Below are 18964 nucleotides of genomic sequence, written 5' to 3' on the forward strand. Positions count from 1 at the left end.
TAACCCTCTGCCTCTGACGCAGAAAAGTCTCCATAGCAACTACTTGTGCTACCCCAAAGAGAGAATTAGGACTTAGAATTAGGTGAAGCCTACAGGCCAAATAGTTACACTAGTGTAACCTCATTAACTTCAGTTAAGCACTCCTGATTTTCACTGGTGTAACTGTGAGAGCAGAATCAGGGTATGGGGTTCTCCCATCGGCGCTGGTAATCCACCTCCCCAAGAGGCAGTAACGAGGTCAATGGAAGAATTTCTTCTGATGACCTAGCACTGTCTAAACCGGGGGTTAGGCTGCATAGCTAGATCTCTTGGGTCATGTCTACATTACGAAAGTACTCTGATTTTACAGAAGTCGATTTTTGGGAACAGATTGTATAAAGTCGAGTGCATGTGTCCACACTAAGCACATTAATTCGGCGGTGTGCGTCCATGGTACCGTGGCAAGCGTCGACATTCTGAGCGGTGCACTGTGGGTAGCTATCCCACAGTCCCCGCTGCCCTTTGGAATTCTGGGCTGAGCTCCCAATGCCTGATGGGGCCAAAAATTTGTCGCAGGTAGTTATGGGTAAATGTTGTCAGTCAACCGTCCCTCCCTCCGTGAAAGCAACAGCAGACAATCATTTCGCACCCTTCTCCCTGGATTGCCCGAGCAGATGCCATAGCACAGCAAGCATGGAGGCCGTTCAGCTCACCACAGCAGTTATGACCATTGTAAACACCTCACGCATTATCGTGCAGTTTATGCAGAACCAGCACACGAAAAACCAGACGAGGAGGCGATGGAAGCACCGTGATGAGGACATGAACACAGATTTCTCTAAAACCATGGTCCCCAGCAATTTGGAGATCATGGTGTTACTGGGGCAGGCTCATGCTGTGGAATGCTGATTCTGGGCCCGGGAAACAAGCATAGAGTGGTGGGACCAGATAGTGTTGCAGGTTTGGGATGATTCCCAGTCGCTCCGAAACTTTCGCATGCGTAAGGGTACTTTCATGGAACTTTGTGACTTGCTTGCCCCTGCCCTGAAGCGCAAGAATACCGAGATGAGAGCAGCCCTCACAGTTCACAAGTGAGTGGCGATAACCCTATGGAAGCTTGCAACGCCAGACAGCTACTGGTCAGTCGGTAATCAATTTGGAGTAGGCAAATCTACTGTGGGGGTTGCTGTGATGCAAGTAGCCAATGCAATCATTGAGCTGCTGCTATCAAAATGACTCTGGGAAATGTGCAGGTCATACTAGATGGCTTTGCTGCAATAGGATTCCCTAACTGTGGTGGGGCTATAGACGGAACACATATCCCTATCTTGGGACCGGACCACTTGGGCAGCCAGTACATAAACCGCAAGGGGTACTTTTCAATGGTGCTGTAAGCACTGGTGGATCACAAGGGACGTTTCACCAACATCAACGGGGGATGGCCGGGAAAGATTCATGACACTCGTGTCTTCAGGAACTCTGGTCTGTCTAAACGGCTGCAGGAAGAGATTTACTTCCCAGACCAGAAAATAACTGTTCGGGATGTTGAAATGCCTATAATTATCCTTGGGGATCCAGCCTACCCCTTAATGCCGTGGCTCATGAAGCCGTACACAGGCACCCTGGACAGTAGTAAGGAGCTGTTCAACTATAGGCAGAGCAAGTGCAGAATGGTGGTAGAGTGTGTATTTGGACGTTTAAAGGGTCGCTGGCGCAGTTTACTAACTTGCTCAGACCTCAGCGAAACCAATATTCCCATTGTTATTGCTGCTTGCTGTGTGCTTCACAGTCTCTGTGAGAGTAAGGGGAAGACGTTTATGGTGGGGTGGGAGGTTGATGCAAATTGTCTGGCCACTGAATATGCGCAGCCAGACACCAGGGCGGTTAGAAGAGCACAGCAGGAAGTGCTGCGCATCAGAGAAGCTTTGAAAACCCAGTTTCATGACTGGCCAGGGTACTGTGTGACACTTCTGTTTTTTTGTCCTTGATGAAAACCCGCCCCCTGGGTTGCCTCTAAATTCCCTGGAAGCCACCCGCCCCCTCCCCCCCTTCGATCACAGCTTGCTTGCAAAGGAAAGAAAGTCACTATCATTTAAAAACCATGTATTCTTTATTAATTGATTTATAAAAATAGGGAGATAACTCACAAGGTATCCTGGGTGGGGTGTGGGAGGAGAGTAGGAAGGAAGGAAGAGGCCACCTCCAAACTTCTTGAATAACAGCCTTCTGTTGCTTGGACGGTCCACTGGGGTGGAGTGGTTGGGTGCCCGGAGCCTCCCCTCCCCCGCCACGTTCTTGGGCATCTGGGTGAGGAGGCTATGGAACTTAGGGAGGAGGGAGGGTAGTTAAACAGGGGGCTGCAGCGGCAGTCTGTGATCCTGCTGCCATTCCTGAACCTCCACCAGATGCTGGAGCATGTCCGTTTGATCCCACAGTAACCCTAGCATTGCCTTATGCCTCCTCTGATCTTTCTGCTGCCACCTCTCCTCACGTTCATCGGCCGCTTTCCTGTATTCTGCTATTGTGTCCCTCCACACATTCTGCTGAGCTCTGTCAGTGCCAGATGACTGCATGAGCTCAGAGAACATTTCATTGTGCGTGCTTTTTTTTCACCACCTTATCTGCGATAGCCTTTGGGACGGAGGAGGGAGGCTTGAAACATTTGCAGCTGCTGGAAGAAAAAAAGGGAGTGAAGTATTTTAAAAGATACATTTTACAGAACAATGGCTATACTCTTTCACAGTGAACAACACTGTTCACATTACATAGCACATGTGATTTTGGTACAAGGTCGCATTTTGCATCTTATATTGAGTGCCTGCGGCTTTGGTGTTAGAGATCACACACACAGTGCTGGGCAACAGAATTTGGCTTGCAGGCGGCCATGGTAAGCCATAGTCTTTCATCTTCTGCAACCTTCATAACAATAGTGCCCTTCTCTCCCATACCAAGCAAAGCACATTGAGTTGGCCATTTAGTGCTGCAGTTTTCCTGTTAATGTGCAGCAGCAGAAACCAAACTAACCCCCCTCCCCTGCATCCAGTTCTCTGGGATGATCGCTTTACCTCTCCCCCCACTGCGTGGTGGGTATCAGGGAAGATCCCTGCTAGCCAAATGTGAACAGCTCAGCGCCAATGCGCTCCCCCCGCCCACCGCGTGGCTAACTGCGGGGAGGATTTCTTTTCAGGCACAGGCAAACAGCACAGTAGGAATGGCCGCCTCTGAATGTCCCCTTAATTAAATTCCCCTATTTCAACCAGGTTTCAGAGTAGCAGCCATGTTAGTCTGTATCCCCAAAAAGAACAGGAGTACTTGTGGCACCTTAGAGACTAACAGGCCTCCAAGGTGCCACAAGTACTCCTTTTCTATTTCATCCAGGTTACCATGAACGATATCTCTCTCCTGACGATAACACAGAGAGATAAAGAACGGATGTTGCTTGAATGCTAGCAAACACCGGGACCATACGCTGCCAGGCTTTGTCATGCAATGATACCAGATTACTTGCTACTAGCATGGCATGGTAAAGTGTCCTATCATGGAGGATGGAATAAGGCTGCTCTCCCCAGAAACCTTCTGCAAAGGCTTTTAGAGTACCTCTAGGAGAGCTTCATGGAGATGTCCCTGGAGGATTTCCGCTCCATCCCCAGACACGTTAACAGACTTTTCCAGTAGCTGTACTGGCCACAAATGCATCCCAAGTCCTCAGGGCTACTTAATCATTAAAAAACGCTTGCTTTTATAATGTGTATTATATTTTAAAAGGTACACTCACCAGAGGTCCCTTCTCCGGCTTGGTTGGGGTGGGACGGTATTTCAGTCAGGGTGAGAAAAAGATCCTGGCTGTTGGGGAGAATGGTGTGCTGTGTGCTCGCCTCAAGCTCGTCCTCCTCCTCCTCCTCCTCATCTTCCGCAACCGCAAAATCCTCAGCCATGGTGGAGAGTACCCCATCATCAGAGTCCACGGGCAGGGGTGGGGTAGTGGTGGCGGTCCCCCTCTAGAATTGCATGCAGCTCAGTGTAGAAGCGGCATGTCTGGGGCTCCATCCCAGAGTGTCCGTTTGATTCTTTGGTTTTCTGGTTCGCCTGTCTGAGCTCCGTAAGTTTCATATGGCACTGTGTTGCGCCCCTGTTGTAGCATCTGTCCCTCATGGCCTCGGAGATATTTTGAAATGTTTTGGCATTTCGTCTTTTGGAACGTAGTTCTGATAGCATGGATTCTTCTCCCCATACAGCGATCATATCCAGTACCTCCCGTTCAGTCCATGCTGGAGCTCTTTTTCGATTCTGGGCCTGCATGGTCACCTGTGCTGATGAGCTCGCCTGGCCAAACAGGAAATGAGATTCAAAAGTTCCCTGGGCTTTTCCTATACACCTGGCCGGTGCATCAGAGTTCAGAGTGCTGTCCAGAGTGGTCACGATAGTGCACTGTGGGATAGCTCCCGGAGGCCAATACCTTCGAACTGCGTCCACACTAACCCTAATTCAAAATGGCAATGTCGATTTCAGCGCAACCCTTGTTGGGGAGGCGTACAGGGATCGGTTTTAAGAGCCCTTTATGTTGAAAAAAATGACTTTGTTGTTTGGACGGATGCAGGGTTAATTCGATTTAACACTGCTAAATCCGACATAAACTCATAGTGTAGACCAGGCCTTTCACACTCCTGAGAGACGTAGCTACGCTGATGTAAATTCGCAGTGTAGGCCAGCCCTGAGAGCCAGATTTGTTCCTGTGCTATTACAGGTGCCAGCAAAAGGACAAAGGGGAGACATCATTCAAAAGCTGCCAGGGGCCGGTTTGACCCCCTGGTACATGCTAGGGCAGCCCAGCTTGCTCCTCTGTTGCAGTGGCCCTTATTGGCCACTGGAAGGGTGCCAAATCACCAGGGTGTAAAATTAGCCTGGCTCCACCTTCGCCTGGAACACCCCCCCTTTGAGGTGCGGGGGAGGAGCTGCTTCTGCACCTGGCAGGGGATCCAGCTGTACTGGGAGCCATTCCTGGGGCCGGGCAGGCTTGGATCTGCCCTCTGGCCCCTTTGGCCCACACTAGCAAGCACAAAGGTCATGAAAGGCAACACTGAACGGGGCCCTGAGAGTTGTGCAAGCGTTTGTAAGGAGTGGAGACCCTGTCCTGATATTGTTCTCACTCACTCACTCCCATGTAAATCCAGGATCGCTCCAAATCTGCAGCCAACCCCTTTTAAAAACAGCATGAAGATGAACCAGGTCCACCACTTGCACAATGTCTTTAAATAGAATGGGCCATGTTCATCTCTAGAATAGCAATACTAAAGCCAGCTAGATTAACTTGGTCCACTAATAGCCATGTTTTGCAGAAGGCTATTATTACTATTATTTATCTGTATTGGGATAGCGCCTAGGAGCCCTAGTCCCTGTCCAGGACCCCATTGTGCCAGGCACTGTATAAGCGCAGAACAAAAAGACAGCCCCTGCCCCAAAGAGCTCAGATAAGCCATTCTTTAAAGCAGAAAATGTGTTTATTTCTCTTTCAGCACACATTTTGGATAAATGCCTGTGAATTTCTGTGCAAACCGTTCTGGAAAAGGCTGAAGCGTGCAGCCTCTTGCAGAAATATTTGAATTAAAAACAGCTACCGTTCTTCTTTAACTGCAAGGAAAGCTGAAACTACGTAGGCTACAGGCTTAAAAAGAAAAAGCATCCACCATATGCAACAGAGCTATTTCTCTTTCTCTCTTGCTCCCTCTAAAAAATATTGAGCTGTGAGATAGAATTCGTCCCACCAAACGCCCACTGAGCACATTTTTAAAATCTGGTTTCTCAGCCTTCCAGTAAAGTACAAGCAAAATCTAACGATGTTCTGCTTGTTTTCTGGAACTGGGCCCTGTTTCATGAAATTAAAAGGGGAAGGGAAAAGAAATCCAAGGCAAAGATGCTATTCTCAACAAAGGGAACAGTATTTGCGACCGCTTCTACAGCATTCCAGCAACATGATGTCTTTCCTTGAAGGCTCTCAGCTAAGGATTGATTGTCTGAGCAGAGAATTGCACAATTCAGAAAAGTTTAAGCCACGCTTTCCTGGACTGTTTGCTAAGAGGATGAATAAATGGTCATGTGTGTATATATATATAAATCTATAAATCATGTCTTATGCTATGTGCCCTGAGAAGAACAGCGCAGACTGGATCCTTTATCACTTGAATTTGTCTGTGGTAAGGGTGATAGCATGCCACACATAAAGTTAGGGCTGGGTCTTGAAACGCTGGAAGGACCATCTCTGGAGGAAATAATTTAATATTTATACCTAGTGCTATGACTGTACATAGTACTTTACAAAGGGAATAGACACAATCCATGTCCTGAGGAGTTGACAGCCTAAAGACCTGATCCTGGAAATCCTTACTCCCCTAAGTCCCCCTGAAGCCTATTGGACTCTTTAGGTAAGGGCTACTCACATGAGTAAGGGCTGGAAGGATCAGGCCCTAGGCTAGCTATGATGTGACACAGAGTCAGATGCCATTAGCTCAGATCAGGGGAGGGAAGTTTGAATTAGGGTGATCAGGTGATCGACGCCCGGTTGAAAAGGGACCCTGGCAGCTCCGGTCAGCACCGTTAACTGGGCTGTTAAAAGTCTGGTTGGTGGTGTTGCGGATCTAAGGCAGGCTAGTCCCTACCTGTTTTGGCACCGCGCTGTGCCCCAAAAGCGGCCAGCAGGTCCGGCTTCTAGGCAGGGGGGGCCACAGAGCTCCGCGTGCTGCCCCAACCCCGAGCACTGGCTCCGCACTCCTGTTGGCCACGAACAGGCCAATGGGAGCTGGGGAGGCGGTGCCTGTGGTCGAGAGTGGCACATAGAGCCTCCTGGCCTGCCCCCGCCTGGGAGCCGGACCCACTGGCCACTTCTGGGGCACAGTGCAGTGCCAGGACAGGTAAGGACTAGCCTGCCTTAGCCCTGCTAACTGGGAGCCGCCTGAGCTAAGCCTGTGCCCCAAATCGGAGCCCCAATCCCCTGTCCCAGCCCTGAGCCCCCTCCAAAACCCAAAGCCCCCTGCTGCACCTTAAAGCCTTCATCCCTGTCCCCAACCCAGAGCCCATACCCCCTCCTGCACCCCTACCCCAGCCCTGAGCTCCCCTTAAACCTGGAGCCCTCTCCTGCACCCTAACCTCCTGCCCCAGCCCACAGCCCCTTCCCACACCCTCATCCCCAGCCCCACCCCAGAGCCCTCACCCCCTCCTGCACCCCAACCCCCTGCCTCAACCCGCAACCCCCTCCCACACTCAGAATCCCTCGGCCCCAGCCATCAGCCTGGAGCCCTCTCCTGCACCCCAAATCCCTCATCCCTGGCCCCAGCACAAAGCCAGCACCCTCCAGCCCAGAGCCCTCACCCCCTGCCTCAACCTGCAGCCCCCGCCATGCTCTGAATATCTCACCCCCCCCCCTTAGCCTGGAGCCTTCTCCTGCATTCCGAATCCCCAGAGCCTGCACCCCCAGCTGGAGCCCTCATCCCCTCCTGCATCCCAACTCCCTGCCCCAGCCTGGAGCTCCCTCCCACACCCTGAACCCCTCATTGCTGACCCCACCCCAGAGCTAGCACCCCCAGTTAGCCCTCACCCCCTTCTGCACCCCAACCCCCTCCCCCAGCCCAATGAAAGTGACTGAGGGTCAGGGAGAGCGAGCCACTGAGGGAGGAGGAAGGGGTGGGGCTAGGGTGTTCGGTTTTGTGCAACTAGAAAGTTGGTAACCCTAGTTTGCATACAATTAAGGGTTGCTAGTTTGGGCAGGATGTGTATTGTGTTGACTCCATTTTGGAGCTGGCTGGTTCACAGGATGCCAATGTAATGTTTACAGTTTTGACTACCTGAATTTTTCACATCTCAAGTATTGCATCCAGTTTTGGGTCCTCCACTAGAGAAAGGATGTGGACAAACGGGAGAGAGTCCAGTGGAGGGCAATGAAAATGATTAGGGGGCTGGGGCACATGATTTACCAGGAGAGGCTGAGGGAACTGGGTTTATTTGGTCTGCAGAAGAGAAGAATGAGGGGGGATTTGATAGCCTTCAACTACCTGAAGGGGGGTTCCAAAGAGGATGGAGCTAGGCTGTTCTCAGTGGTGGCAGATGACAGAACAAGGAGTAATGGTCTCAAGTTGCAGTGGGAGACGTTTAGGTTGGATGTTAAGAAACACTATTTCACTAGGAGGGTGGTGAAGCACTGGAATGGGTTACCTAGAGAGATGGTGGAATCTCCATCCTTAGAGGGCTTGACAAAGTTCTGGCTGGGATAATTTAGTTGGGGTTGGTCCTGCTTTGAGCCGGGGGTCAGACTAGATGACCTCCTGAGGTCTCTTCCAACCCTGATCTTCTATGAGTCTGTGAATATACTACCACCCATTTGTCCCTTCCCTAATCTTCAGAAGGTAATTGCTCCTAGCAGTGCAAAGCAGTGTGTTCAGCCCAGTCTAATGACACAAGTGAGGTGTCTGTGCACAGAAAGACTCCCCTGTCCATACTTGCTATCCTTCCCAGTGATCAAAAAAACCACAGTCTGGATTGCCCTCTCCTAGGTTCAAATCAGAGGAAGGGGGTGAAAACCTGAGAATTCCCCTGAGCGGGGAGTCTCTCTGACTCTCCCCTATGGAAGGTCCACCGCAAATGAGTTAATGCAGCCCGAGGGGGCACTCTCCCTGGCATCAGTGGGAGATAACTTAGATCCCAGCCCCCAGAAGGTCCTCTCCAGTGGACAAAGAAGGCTGCTGTAGAAAACACTGACGCTGCCACCGTCTTCCACGCAGGAGAGAGAAATCCCTGCGTGGAATTATGTCTGTGTGCAGATATTGGGGGTGGGGCCTTGTATTTGGGGTGCCCTGCAACTTGGTTGGTCTATCTCACTTCAGTCCAAGATTATACCTGGTATGGTAAATAAAGCTCAAAACCTGCCCCTGTCCTTGCACAGATTCTTATTCTTTTCAAAATCCCTGTGGGTTGCTCTGAGAATCCACAACAAGCATCACGATTAATCCATTCTCCACTGACAGCTGACGGTGAAGTAGAGACCTAGGCCTTGAGCTCTCAGTTCCTTTCCTAATCAGTTGCATGCGGGGACAGAGGGGGCGAATATTTCGTAGGTACAATAGAAATGCACGTGTCTGAGGTGCCCTATGAAATCATGGTAACCACGAGAACTGCAGTGAAATGGTTTGAGATATTTATCCAGAGCCCTTGAGATGCGTGGTGCAGCTTTGAGTCATCGCTCTCCCAGTTTATGTTTGATGCATTTAATGGAGAACACAAGGTTGTAAGAACAAAGAATTTGGTTTTTAAATTAAGCTTGCATATAAGTGCTGGCAGCCCCTGCATGGATTTTTCCTCCATGAATTTAGTGCTTACGAACATTTTGCATTCACTGATTGCCAGTCTTCTGTGGAGCTACACAACAGGCCCAGCCACAATCGAGCGTGTAAGCTTTCAATGCTCCTGACCTAGACAGACCACTTCTAGGGACTAGCTCTTGGCCCCTCCAGTCCATGGTTCTCTGCTTAGACTACCAGCAAGAATGACAATTCGTGCCAAGTGTGAGGTGGACATGTCCACTGGGGACTGAACTCACTGCATGTAAATCATCTGAGAGCCATCAGATGGGAACCACCACTGACCATAGTTGACCATGGATGGATATGAACTTGTGATGTAGAGTTTTAAGGCTCTGTATCCCCATACCTATTCCATCCCATTCAGCCTCCCCACTACCTATTTTAATATTTAGTGGACTGAGCACACAGGCGTATTGCCATTCCCATGTGATGCACACATTGGCTCTACCCTGGAAAGCCCTTGAGGCAGGGACCATGCCTTTCTGTATCATATGGACAAGCCAAGCTTCCCATCAGCTCCTCGGGTCCATCTACACAGCAAAAAAAAAAAAAAAAAAAAAAAGACCAGTGGCAGGAAGTCTCAGAGCCTAGGTCAACTGACTCTGGCTTGCGGGGCCTAGCTAAAAACAGCCATGTGAATGTTCGGGCCTGAGCTCTGAAACTCGGCAAGGTGGGAGGATCTCAGAGCCCAGGTTACACTCCAGTGTCTACACTGCTATCTTTAGCACTGGAGCACAAGCACGAGTCACTGGACCCAGGCTCTGAGAATCGCTGCCATGGTTTTTTTGTCTTTTGGTTTTTTGGGTTTTGTGTTTTTTTGCTGCGTACTCAGTCCCTAAGATGTAAAGTATTTTTAGTTAGTGTGTTTTAAATGCCCCTTGTAAACACTGCTCTGGACACAGAAACAAATAACAGTTGAGAGATCTCAAAGCATAGGAAGTCTTGTAATTTTTTAATATCTTTCTGGTTCCCTTTTCCCCCCCAAGGGCTCTCTGAGGCCACTTCTGACAGCCTCTTTAACTATATTCTACAGGAGTAGCCTCCCTCTCCTGGCTGGTGTTTGGGAAAAAGCCCATGTGTAGTCAGTTCCAGGGTTGACCAATTATCCATCCCAGCTGTGTTCCAATTACAGCAGATTTCTCTTGGCAGGCAGTCATTGCTTTTCAAGGGGTTAGAAGAAACCCACGTGCCAGCAAATATAGATCCTGGTTTTTAATGTCCTCTGCTGCCCATTTCAACCTCTATGGGGATTTCTTATGCTACCATAATTCCTCCCTGGGAGTTTGCATCCCATGAACCCATCTTCCTTGTATGCACAGACAGAGGCTGCCATATTCTAACACTGGCATGTTGATTGCTTTTAGACACACAGAGCAAAGCTTCATAGATTCAGTAAGAATGCAGCTAACCAAAGGACAGGTGGTAGCTTTTGAAATGGGTGTCAGGTCTTATCACCGGCTGAGGGCCCTTTACCAAATATGGGTCTGTTCATATTTAACAAAACCAAAGGGAGTTAGGTGGTTTAGGGGATTGGCAATGGGATTTACAGGTGTTCAACTATGGGTTGCTGCTTTGAATCCACCCCAAACAATTGTGATAAAAAACTGTTCCCATCTGATGGCTGTTCAGTTGTCCTATGGAAACTGAATCTGGCACTTTTAGTCCCCCTTGTGTCAATATTAATCAGAAATTACCCATAAGGATCATACTTTGAAGCTCTTCTGCCCTCCCCTCTCATTGCCTGCTTCTCCCAATATTTCTGACCATTATCCATTACTTTGAATTAACCTGTGTCTGGTGTGTGACCCATGCAAGATCTGTGTTCTGGGAATTTTCATTAGCCTATTGCATGGAAGATGACTGAGATCAGTCAGATGAAGGAACAGTGTGTCTGTCTTTCTTTCACTTTTTAAAATAATAATTTTCACTTATGTAACATCTTTCATTCAAGAATATCAAAGTCATTTTACAAACATTAACTAAAGATGTCTTACAACCCCAATCCTCCTGTGAGATGTATTATCGCTATTTTGCAGAGGAGGAAAATGAGTCAGAGAGCGGTTAAGTGACTTTCCAAGGTTACATAACAAGGTAGTGGCTGAGAACCCAGAAGACCTGACTTTTTAGCTCCCTGCTTCAGCCATTGGACCAGAGTACCAAAAGTCTGGATGTACAGGATATAATTTATAATCCATACATGCGTGCAAAGAATTATCCAAATCACACTGTATTGTCACAGAAAATGACTCATTTGATAACACAGCCTACAACCGATTCCTTTGTGTTAGAATTATATGGGCAACATTTGGTTTAAAAAGAAAAGGGAGGGCATGCATCTACTGAATGCTGAGCTACATTTGCTTTCTTTTAAATGCTTTCTTGGGCTAATGCTAAAGAGTGCAGATTTAGGTGTTGATAGTGGTGCTGAGGGCAAATAGATAATGTTGACATCCCATTAACAATAATGGGACTTGCCTATGTCTGTTTCCAAAAGGTGTTGAAAATCCCCCACCCACCCCCTGCCAGGACAAGGTATTTGATTGTAATTTATAAATAAAAATCTTAGGATAATGATGGATCAACCTGTTGCCTTTGGAAATGTGGGTTCAAATCCTGTTAGGTCATTGTGAGCACCTCTCTCTTTTGCATCTAAATTGTCTAGGTAGGAGGGGAGAGAATAACACAAGGCAATGCGAGGTTTCAGAGTAGCAGCCGTGTTAGTCTGTATTCGCAAAAAGAAAAGGAGGACTTGTGGCACCTTAGAGACTAACCAATTTATTTGAGCATAAGCTTTCGTGAGCTACAGCTCACTCCACTGAGTGCATCTGATGAAGTGAGCTGTAGCTTACGAAAGCTGATGCTCAAATAAATTGATTAGTCTCTAAGGTGCCACAAGTACTCCTTTTCTTTTTACAAGGCAATGCATTTCCATTGGCTCTCAGTGAGGCAGGTACTGATCCTTCTAAAGAGGTTCAAATGTATTACAAACCCAAACTTGAAATCAAATACAGCTGGGCCTTCCCTTAAAATGATGCTTCATTGTCTGTCTCCCCGACTGCCTTTACTCAGCTAGCTCCATCCTCTGCTCTGCATTTCCACACAGCCTCACCACTGTGGGTGCAAGCACCTTCTCCTCTGCACCTAATCTCTCCCTCTGCATTTATTTACCCTTTATCTCTGTAAATATATTATTTCACCCTGCAAGTCCTTTTGGGATAGGGCTGGTATGAGCGACACCATACTCAGTTAAATGTATTGTTTTGCTATCTCCTTGTCCCCTTTCACGTGAACCCCTTCATCTATAAGGCCCAAACTTTGCCCAGCTGACGGTTTTGCAGGCAACTTGCCAAGAGTCCTAGAGTCTCCCCTATATTGTATCAAATAGAGCATGTTTCAGCTGCCCTCGTTTGAAATATAGGGGTGTAGCCTGTGCAAATGGGCATTGCTCCTTCATCAAAAGAGAATCACTCTGCTCAAATCAGAGCATTGCTGGCAGGCATCTCTCATCACGGTGGGCTGCAGTTCCATGTTCAGATGAGGGTGGCTTAGGGCTGCATGTCAAAGATTTGTGGCCACTCCTGCATCCTGCCCTGACCACCCAGAAGACAGAGGTGCACTCTCAGGGACATGATAAACAAAAAAAGCCCCACCATTGCCAAATCTCCTGGAGGCCATAGGGATTCCAGGCAGGAAACAGCTTCAATTGCTCAGCAGTCAAGGCCAGTTCAAGAAGTTCTTTGGTTGGTGTAAGTTTTCCTACTGTTGCATTGGAAGCTCCTGCTTCCCTTGATTTTTTTTTTTTTTAAAGTTTCTTTGCATGACCTGTAAGTGTCCTGTGATAGCACTTAGGAGCAGGGAAGGAAGGTAACTGTTTTCAGCATTTGGAATGTGTGGGTAGCACAATAGCTCTGTGCAGCGACTGAGGCCATGATTTACACGAATCCTTCCTAAACAAATACCTCTTAATTGTGTACTAAGGGAAGTGGAGAAAAAGCTTTTACAGTTTGCTCTGCCGTGACCAGCAGCTGCTATTCTCCATGTTCTCAGCCCGTCAGCTCTCGGAGGCAGCGAGATTAGAAAGTTGCAAGATGAGTGAAGATGCTTTTGCTTTATCTTTCCTTTGATACTTAAATCAAATGGTTGAATCCCTTCTCTAATGACCCTCCCTCTGCCAAGACAGAATCAGTCCATTTACCCAGTTTATGGGGAAGAAAGCACTGGGGTGCCAGTAAGAGCATAATCTATATTTGTAAACATATCTATCATCAACCAGACTGCTGCAGAAGAAAGTCTTTCTCTGTGTGTTTACAGTATAAGTGGAATGAGTTCTATTATACTGTAATAGTGTATTCTGACTTCAGTATATTTGTTCCCGGAGATGAAGTATGTCCCTACTGCCTCGTATCTCAGAGAATATTATTCCGCCATTTCTATGCCTTTTCAGGTAGTATGGCGCCCAAGTTAGCATCTCCATTCCTGAATGCCTGGTAGAGCTGTGGAAGTCTACACGAGATTGATTTATGTTTATAGAGCATCTTTCATGCACAGCATCTGAAGATGCTTCTCAGATTGCCACTCCTAAACTATCGGCAGGAAAGGAAGCTTTAAAGAGAGAGAAGTGGCTTGGCAGGACAGAGTTCCAATCAGAGGGATTGACACTTTTACCTGCAACTCAAATGTAGAGTGATGGGATAGGAGACCAAGGCTGGAGTGAGTAGAACGGGGGGAAAGCAAGGTTAGAGAGGAGTGGGTTGGAAAGACTTCATGGACAGTTTGAAAGCCAACAGGGCAAATATTTAATCTGATTTCAAGATGGGTAGGAAGCTCATGAGGCCAGGAGTGTGATACACCCCTAAATCCCAGAGTGAGAGGTGTCTGGTGACAGCAATCTGGACTCCCTGAAATTTTGATGACAAGTGTTTAGGAGGCCAGAAAAGAGGGTGGAGCAAGAAGATGTGACTCAGGTGTGAGAAGGGAGTTCAGCAGAGTAAAAGGGAATTAATTCTGACCATATGCAGCAGCACAAGAATAAACAGGAGGCTTGCCCCACAGCAGCCAGAAAATCCATCTAGCTGCACAGTTGTTCGGTTTTATGGAAAGGGAAGGTTTGATGGCTAATGTACATGATGATCCAAAACAGGAAGAAATGATTCCTCTCAAGCACTGCAGGTTCTGTCCCCAAAACAGAAATGGTCTGCAAATTGTCAGCACTTCATTTGGCTGTTTATCAAAAGAGATTAGCATGTAATTATTTACTGCCACCTGTTAGAAGCGTAAGAATGCCAAGTGATAACAATAATCCTTTACATTTACATAGCACCTTTCATCCCACCCTCCCCCACCCGCCCCGTCCCAAGGGGATTAACAGACAGCATGTGGGTCATTTGATACAATATATCCAGTTTGGTGTCAATCAATGGAGATTTAGTTGTTCCTAATAAATTATTCCCATCTCTTGAGAGATTACTTTTATATGTTTGTCACCCTGTGGTTTAAAAGCCGATTATAGCCCAGGGTATCTAATAAAAATTCTTTGTGTGCACACACTGATAATAAGACACTTTGAGTTGCATCCCTGCCTGTGCATGATGGCCCAGCTGTTTCTTTGCACCACTCAGACTTTTTGACATTGGTCTGCAGCTTGAGCAGTGTCCACACAGCAAAATGACAGGGCTTGGCGCTGACCGGGCCTAGGACCCAGGTCCTGAGTGCTTTCTGACCTAACTCAGACTGATTTGTGTGTGGATGGAAGCAGGGCTTGGGCTCAACCTGAGTCAGAGCCTGGGCTTAGTGTGCAGTAAATCCATAACTGTCCCGCTGTCAGGGTATGCGTTTGTATGGAAAAGCTGTAGGAGAGTTCTCTGTCAAGATAATCATCCAGTTAACAAAAAATATTCTTAAATGTGTTATCAATAACTCCTCCAATTGCTGAAGCGGGAAGATTTTTCAAAGTTCTTTTGAGCTCTTAATAGTTTTTCACGACTCCAGACAGTTGGTTTCCTTTTTGCATTTCTCCAAGCTTGGAAAGTAAGCCTGGACTACTCAATTTCACTTTCTGTTTCCAAATTAATCTGTGTCAGTTTCTGGTTCTCTTGCACTTGCTCACTGTGGTTGCTTTTGGGTACTTCAGGAGAGGGGGAGAAATCACATTCCTTGAGTATTTCTCATGATAGTTATATCATATTGGGTAAAGCTGTTATTTTAACAAAATATTAAATTTAGGAAACTTGATTGCGTTCCCTGAGCTGCCTCAGTGTCACCAGGATGTAGATTTCCATTTTACTTTATTCTATTTGTATCTGGTTTTGGGTGGTTTGGAACACTCTGTGGGAAGGATTGCCCTTGTCCCAGTGTAGGTGTGTAGGGGTGGGGAAGGAGGGACAAGGAGCCATCTCCCCACCTGGTGCCCTTAGGGGGAGAGTGCACAGTAGACAGACGAGGTGTCGCTACAGCCTACATGCAGTGTAAGAAACCCAGTTGCAGAATAGCCCCTCTACAGCTCTCCTTGCAATCTGAGGCTGTTAAGTCCTAAAATAATAACTGCCTCTTCTTGCTGGGGGAGTTGTTTGCATTAGCTGAAGCCTCACCTTCGGTGCTCTCTAGTGATATGAGGACTTTCTCTCAGTGTAGATAACATGACTGCACTTTTCCTCCTCCTTCCCCCTGAAGGGGAACACTGCTTCATTGAGTGCACTCATGTCCTTTGACTATTTCTACGTATGTCTTTGCAGCTTAGGGCAACCAAGCCAGTGGTACAACATATGCTAACCTAAGAAGACAGCAGATAGATGCAGGCTCTTTTGAGAACAGCTGCTGGTGTCTCATTTGCTAAGACCTTTTGTAACAAATCTGTATCATGGCATAATACTGAGAATTAGATCTTTTTTGTCCCCTTTGCTATTCTCAGCCTTACTTGACCAAGTTCTACATGCCTTAGCATTTAGACTGTCATTTCAGCTTTTACACAATGGACAAGACTCGGCTGTCAGGTGGGCCAGTGCAAATCCAGAATCATTTCATTGCAATTGTTCTAGATTTTTACCTGTGTAAATGAGATAAAAATCTGACCCAATAGGTTTATCTTGCTTGGTGGTATTGATCTAAGTTGTGCTGTCATAAACGCCACTCTTGTCTCACAAATTAGATACCTCTGGCTGTAGATTGTATAGATGTTCAAAATATGATTGTGTATTTTCTTTAGAACTAGAGGTGCTGAGGGGTGCGGCAGCACCCCCTGTCTTGAAGTGGTTTCCATCATATACAGGGTTTACAGTTTGGTTCAGTGGCTCTCAGCACCCCCACTATACAAATTGTTCCAGCATCCCTGAGCTTGGCTCCCCCTCAGTGAGGTATCAATATACTCAGTGTTCTTTGGGCTTGCCTCCTTGATAGAGGGGACAAGAATAAGTGGTGATATCTCCCAACTGCAACTATCTTGTGGCACCAATATGAGACATCACTCATAGTAGATTGTGCAGATCTGTGATTGTCTCTCTTCCTCCTTACATGAGGAATGAAATGGTTAACAATTATGATATCTAAATTATCATCACTGGTGATATGAATTAACACCTCAAAGCTACTGTTCCAGACTTTCTGTCAGTTTAGACATCTCTTTAGACATCCAACCTCAGTTCACATTTTTGAGGTTTTCTGCAGAACCGTAACACCTATAGACAACTTGTCTCATGGCTGCTCTAAATTTGCCATTATATTTCTGACAAAAAATGTAAAAATCATAATGATAATATTGTGAATGCTGCACTTCCAGCTGACTACTTCTATGGCCTTCATTATTGTAATAGCTGAGTGCCCCACAACTGTTACTGAATTTATCAAAGCAAAGCCTTCGTGCAGCAGGCGAGTGTTATTGTCCTTAGTTCTCAAGTGGGAAAACTGAGTCACGGATTTCAGAGTGGTAGCCGTGTTAGTCTGTATCACGGAGTCCTTGTGGCACCCTAGAGACTAATACATTTATGTGGGCATAAGTTTTTGAGGGCTAAAACCCACTTCCTCAGATGCATGGTGATGAAGTGGGTTTTAGCCCACGAAACCTTATGCCCACATATATTTGTTAGTCTCTAAGGTGCCACAAGGACTCCTTGTTTTTGCCGAGTCTCAAAGCTAGCATACAGCAAATAAGTGGGAACAGAGCTTGTCTCTCCTTTAGCCACTGGCCCATGTTCCTCAAATGAAACTTTTTAAAGAAAGTTTTTAGTGGTAACTATCTGTTCTGAGAACAAAGCTTAACTTACTAGCATGATCTGAGCCTGGTAAACATGGTAGTGATTTATTTTTCTAAAGCAGAAAGTGGTCTCCTTCTTCAGCCTGTAAGCTAAGCCCTCTGGGTGCAAGGGAAGAATTTTGTAGGTTGTGGAGGGTTTTTTGTTGCATTTCTAGCAGTCCTGGAGGATCTTGCATACACCTTCTAGGCTTTCCAACGCACGGGGCCCCCTTATAACACAACGGAGGGGTCCTCGTTTAGGATAAGTAGCCGTCCTTACCCTGTTGGACAGGATCACCCCCCATGCACGCTCAAAAGGGCAGGTCGCTGTCTGCATGGCCGGGCTCGCAGGCCCAGTGTGTATGATAGGGGGCAGTCCGGTCCCGCTTCCCAGCCTCCCGGCTCATTAGCTGGTTCAGACGCGGAATCCGCCCGCAGCCTCCGCCCTCTGTCACCCTGCAGCGCCCTGGTGCTTCCCCTATTGTCTTGCCCTGCAGCCCCCGCTGCGTGCCAGGGCCGGGTTCCCGCAGCTGCCGGCTCCGCCCCGGCAGGGCGGGCTCTGAGCCCGCGCCCAGCCCCCGGGAGGCGGCCCGGCCGCGGGGAGCTCGGGGAGCTGCTGGCTGCCGGGGCTGGTCAGTGCGGCTCGGGCTGCGGTGTGGCGAGCCTCGCTGAGCGGAGCCCGGGCACTGCAGGAGACGCTCCCAGCCCCCGGCAAATGGCCCTTCGGAGCGCAGCGCAGCCCCGGGCCCGCAGACCGTCCGCCCCCCGCAGCGCGTGATGGGCAACACGGCGCACAAGAGTCTGCCAGGTAAGGGGCCGGGGCCCGGCAGCCCCTGCTCCCCAGGGAGCGCGCTGTCCCCGGGGCTTCCAGGGGAGGGACGTGCTGGACGGAGCTGCCCCCGCCCCTTCTCTCATCTGGAGAGAACTAACCCCCCATCCGTGCCAGGGCTGGAGAGAGCCGGACACCCCGCAGTATCCCCGGGCTGGAGATACCTTTCCCCGCCCTTCCCCTCTCCTGTGAGATACTAGGGCTGGAGGGAGCTGCTCCACCTCCTAGGAAGCGGCTGTTTTTGTCTGAGCAAGTGGCCCGCTTTATGCTGTACGATCTGGAGTTTCCATGCTACTCTCGTGGTGTCCTGGAGTCAATAGGAAACGCAGAGCTGCTGCACATGCTGCTTTCTGTCACATGCCGCTGTTCCTGAGATCAGGGAGCCCGGGTTTTGCCCCCGGGTCCCTGGGTTTGTGTTCTGGATCTGGAGTGCCAACACGTGGGTGTAAGTGGGGGAAGAACAGTTCCCCTTCTCTCTCACTGCCACAAATTTAAAAATAGGTGGAAGGAAAGGGGATGAATGGTGTATGTACAGTCTAAAAGAGAAAAGGGGAAATTTATTTTTAAAAGAGGGAGGGAGTTTTT

The 18964-nt window shown here is 48.1% G+C and overlaps 1 protein-coding gene across 4 annotated transcripts in view; it reads left to right on the top strand.

The window, feature by feature from the left end:
* The window catches only part of NEURL1B (neuralized E3 ubiquitin protein ligase 1B), a 212151-nt gene that overhangs the window by 144056 nt on the left and 49131 nt on the right, over positions 1–18964 (top strand). The window contains exon 1 of one of the 4 annotated variants that reach the window (XM_048862626.2): positions 18137–18358. The exons of 2 other annotated variants lie outside the window; for them this stretch is intronic. In XM_048862626.2, the coding sequence (XP_048718583.1) occupies positions 18328–18358 (31 nt within the window). In that variant the 5' untranslated portion in view covers positions 18137–18327. Of the gene's footprint in view, positions 1–18136; positions 18359–18721; positions 18825–18964 lie in introns of those variants that run through there. One more of the 4 variants, XM_075131338.1, reaches the window with a different exon arrangement.

The sequence above is a fragment of the Caretta caretta genome, chromosome 8 (assembly GCF_965140235.1).
Source record: "Caretta caretta isolate rCarCar2 chromosome 8, rCarCar1.hap1, whole genome shotgun sequence".
NCBI lineage: Eukaryota > Metazoa > Chordata > Testudines > Cheloniidae > Caretta > Caretta caretta.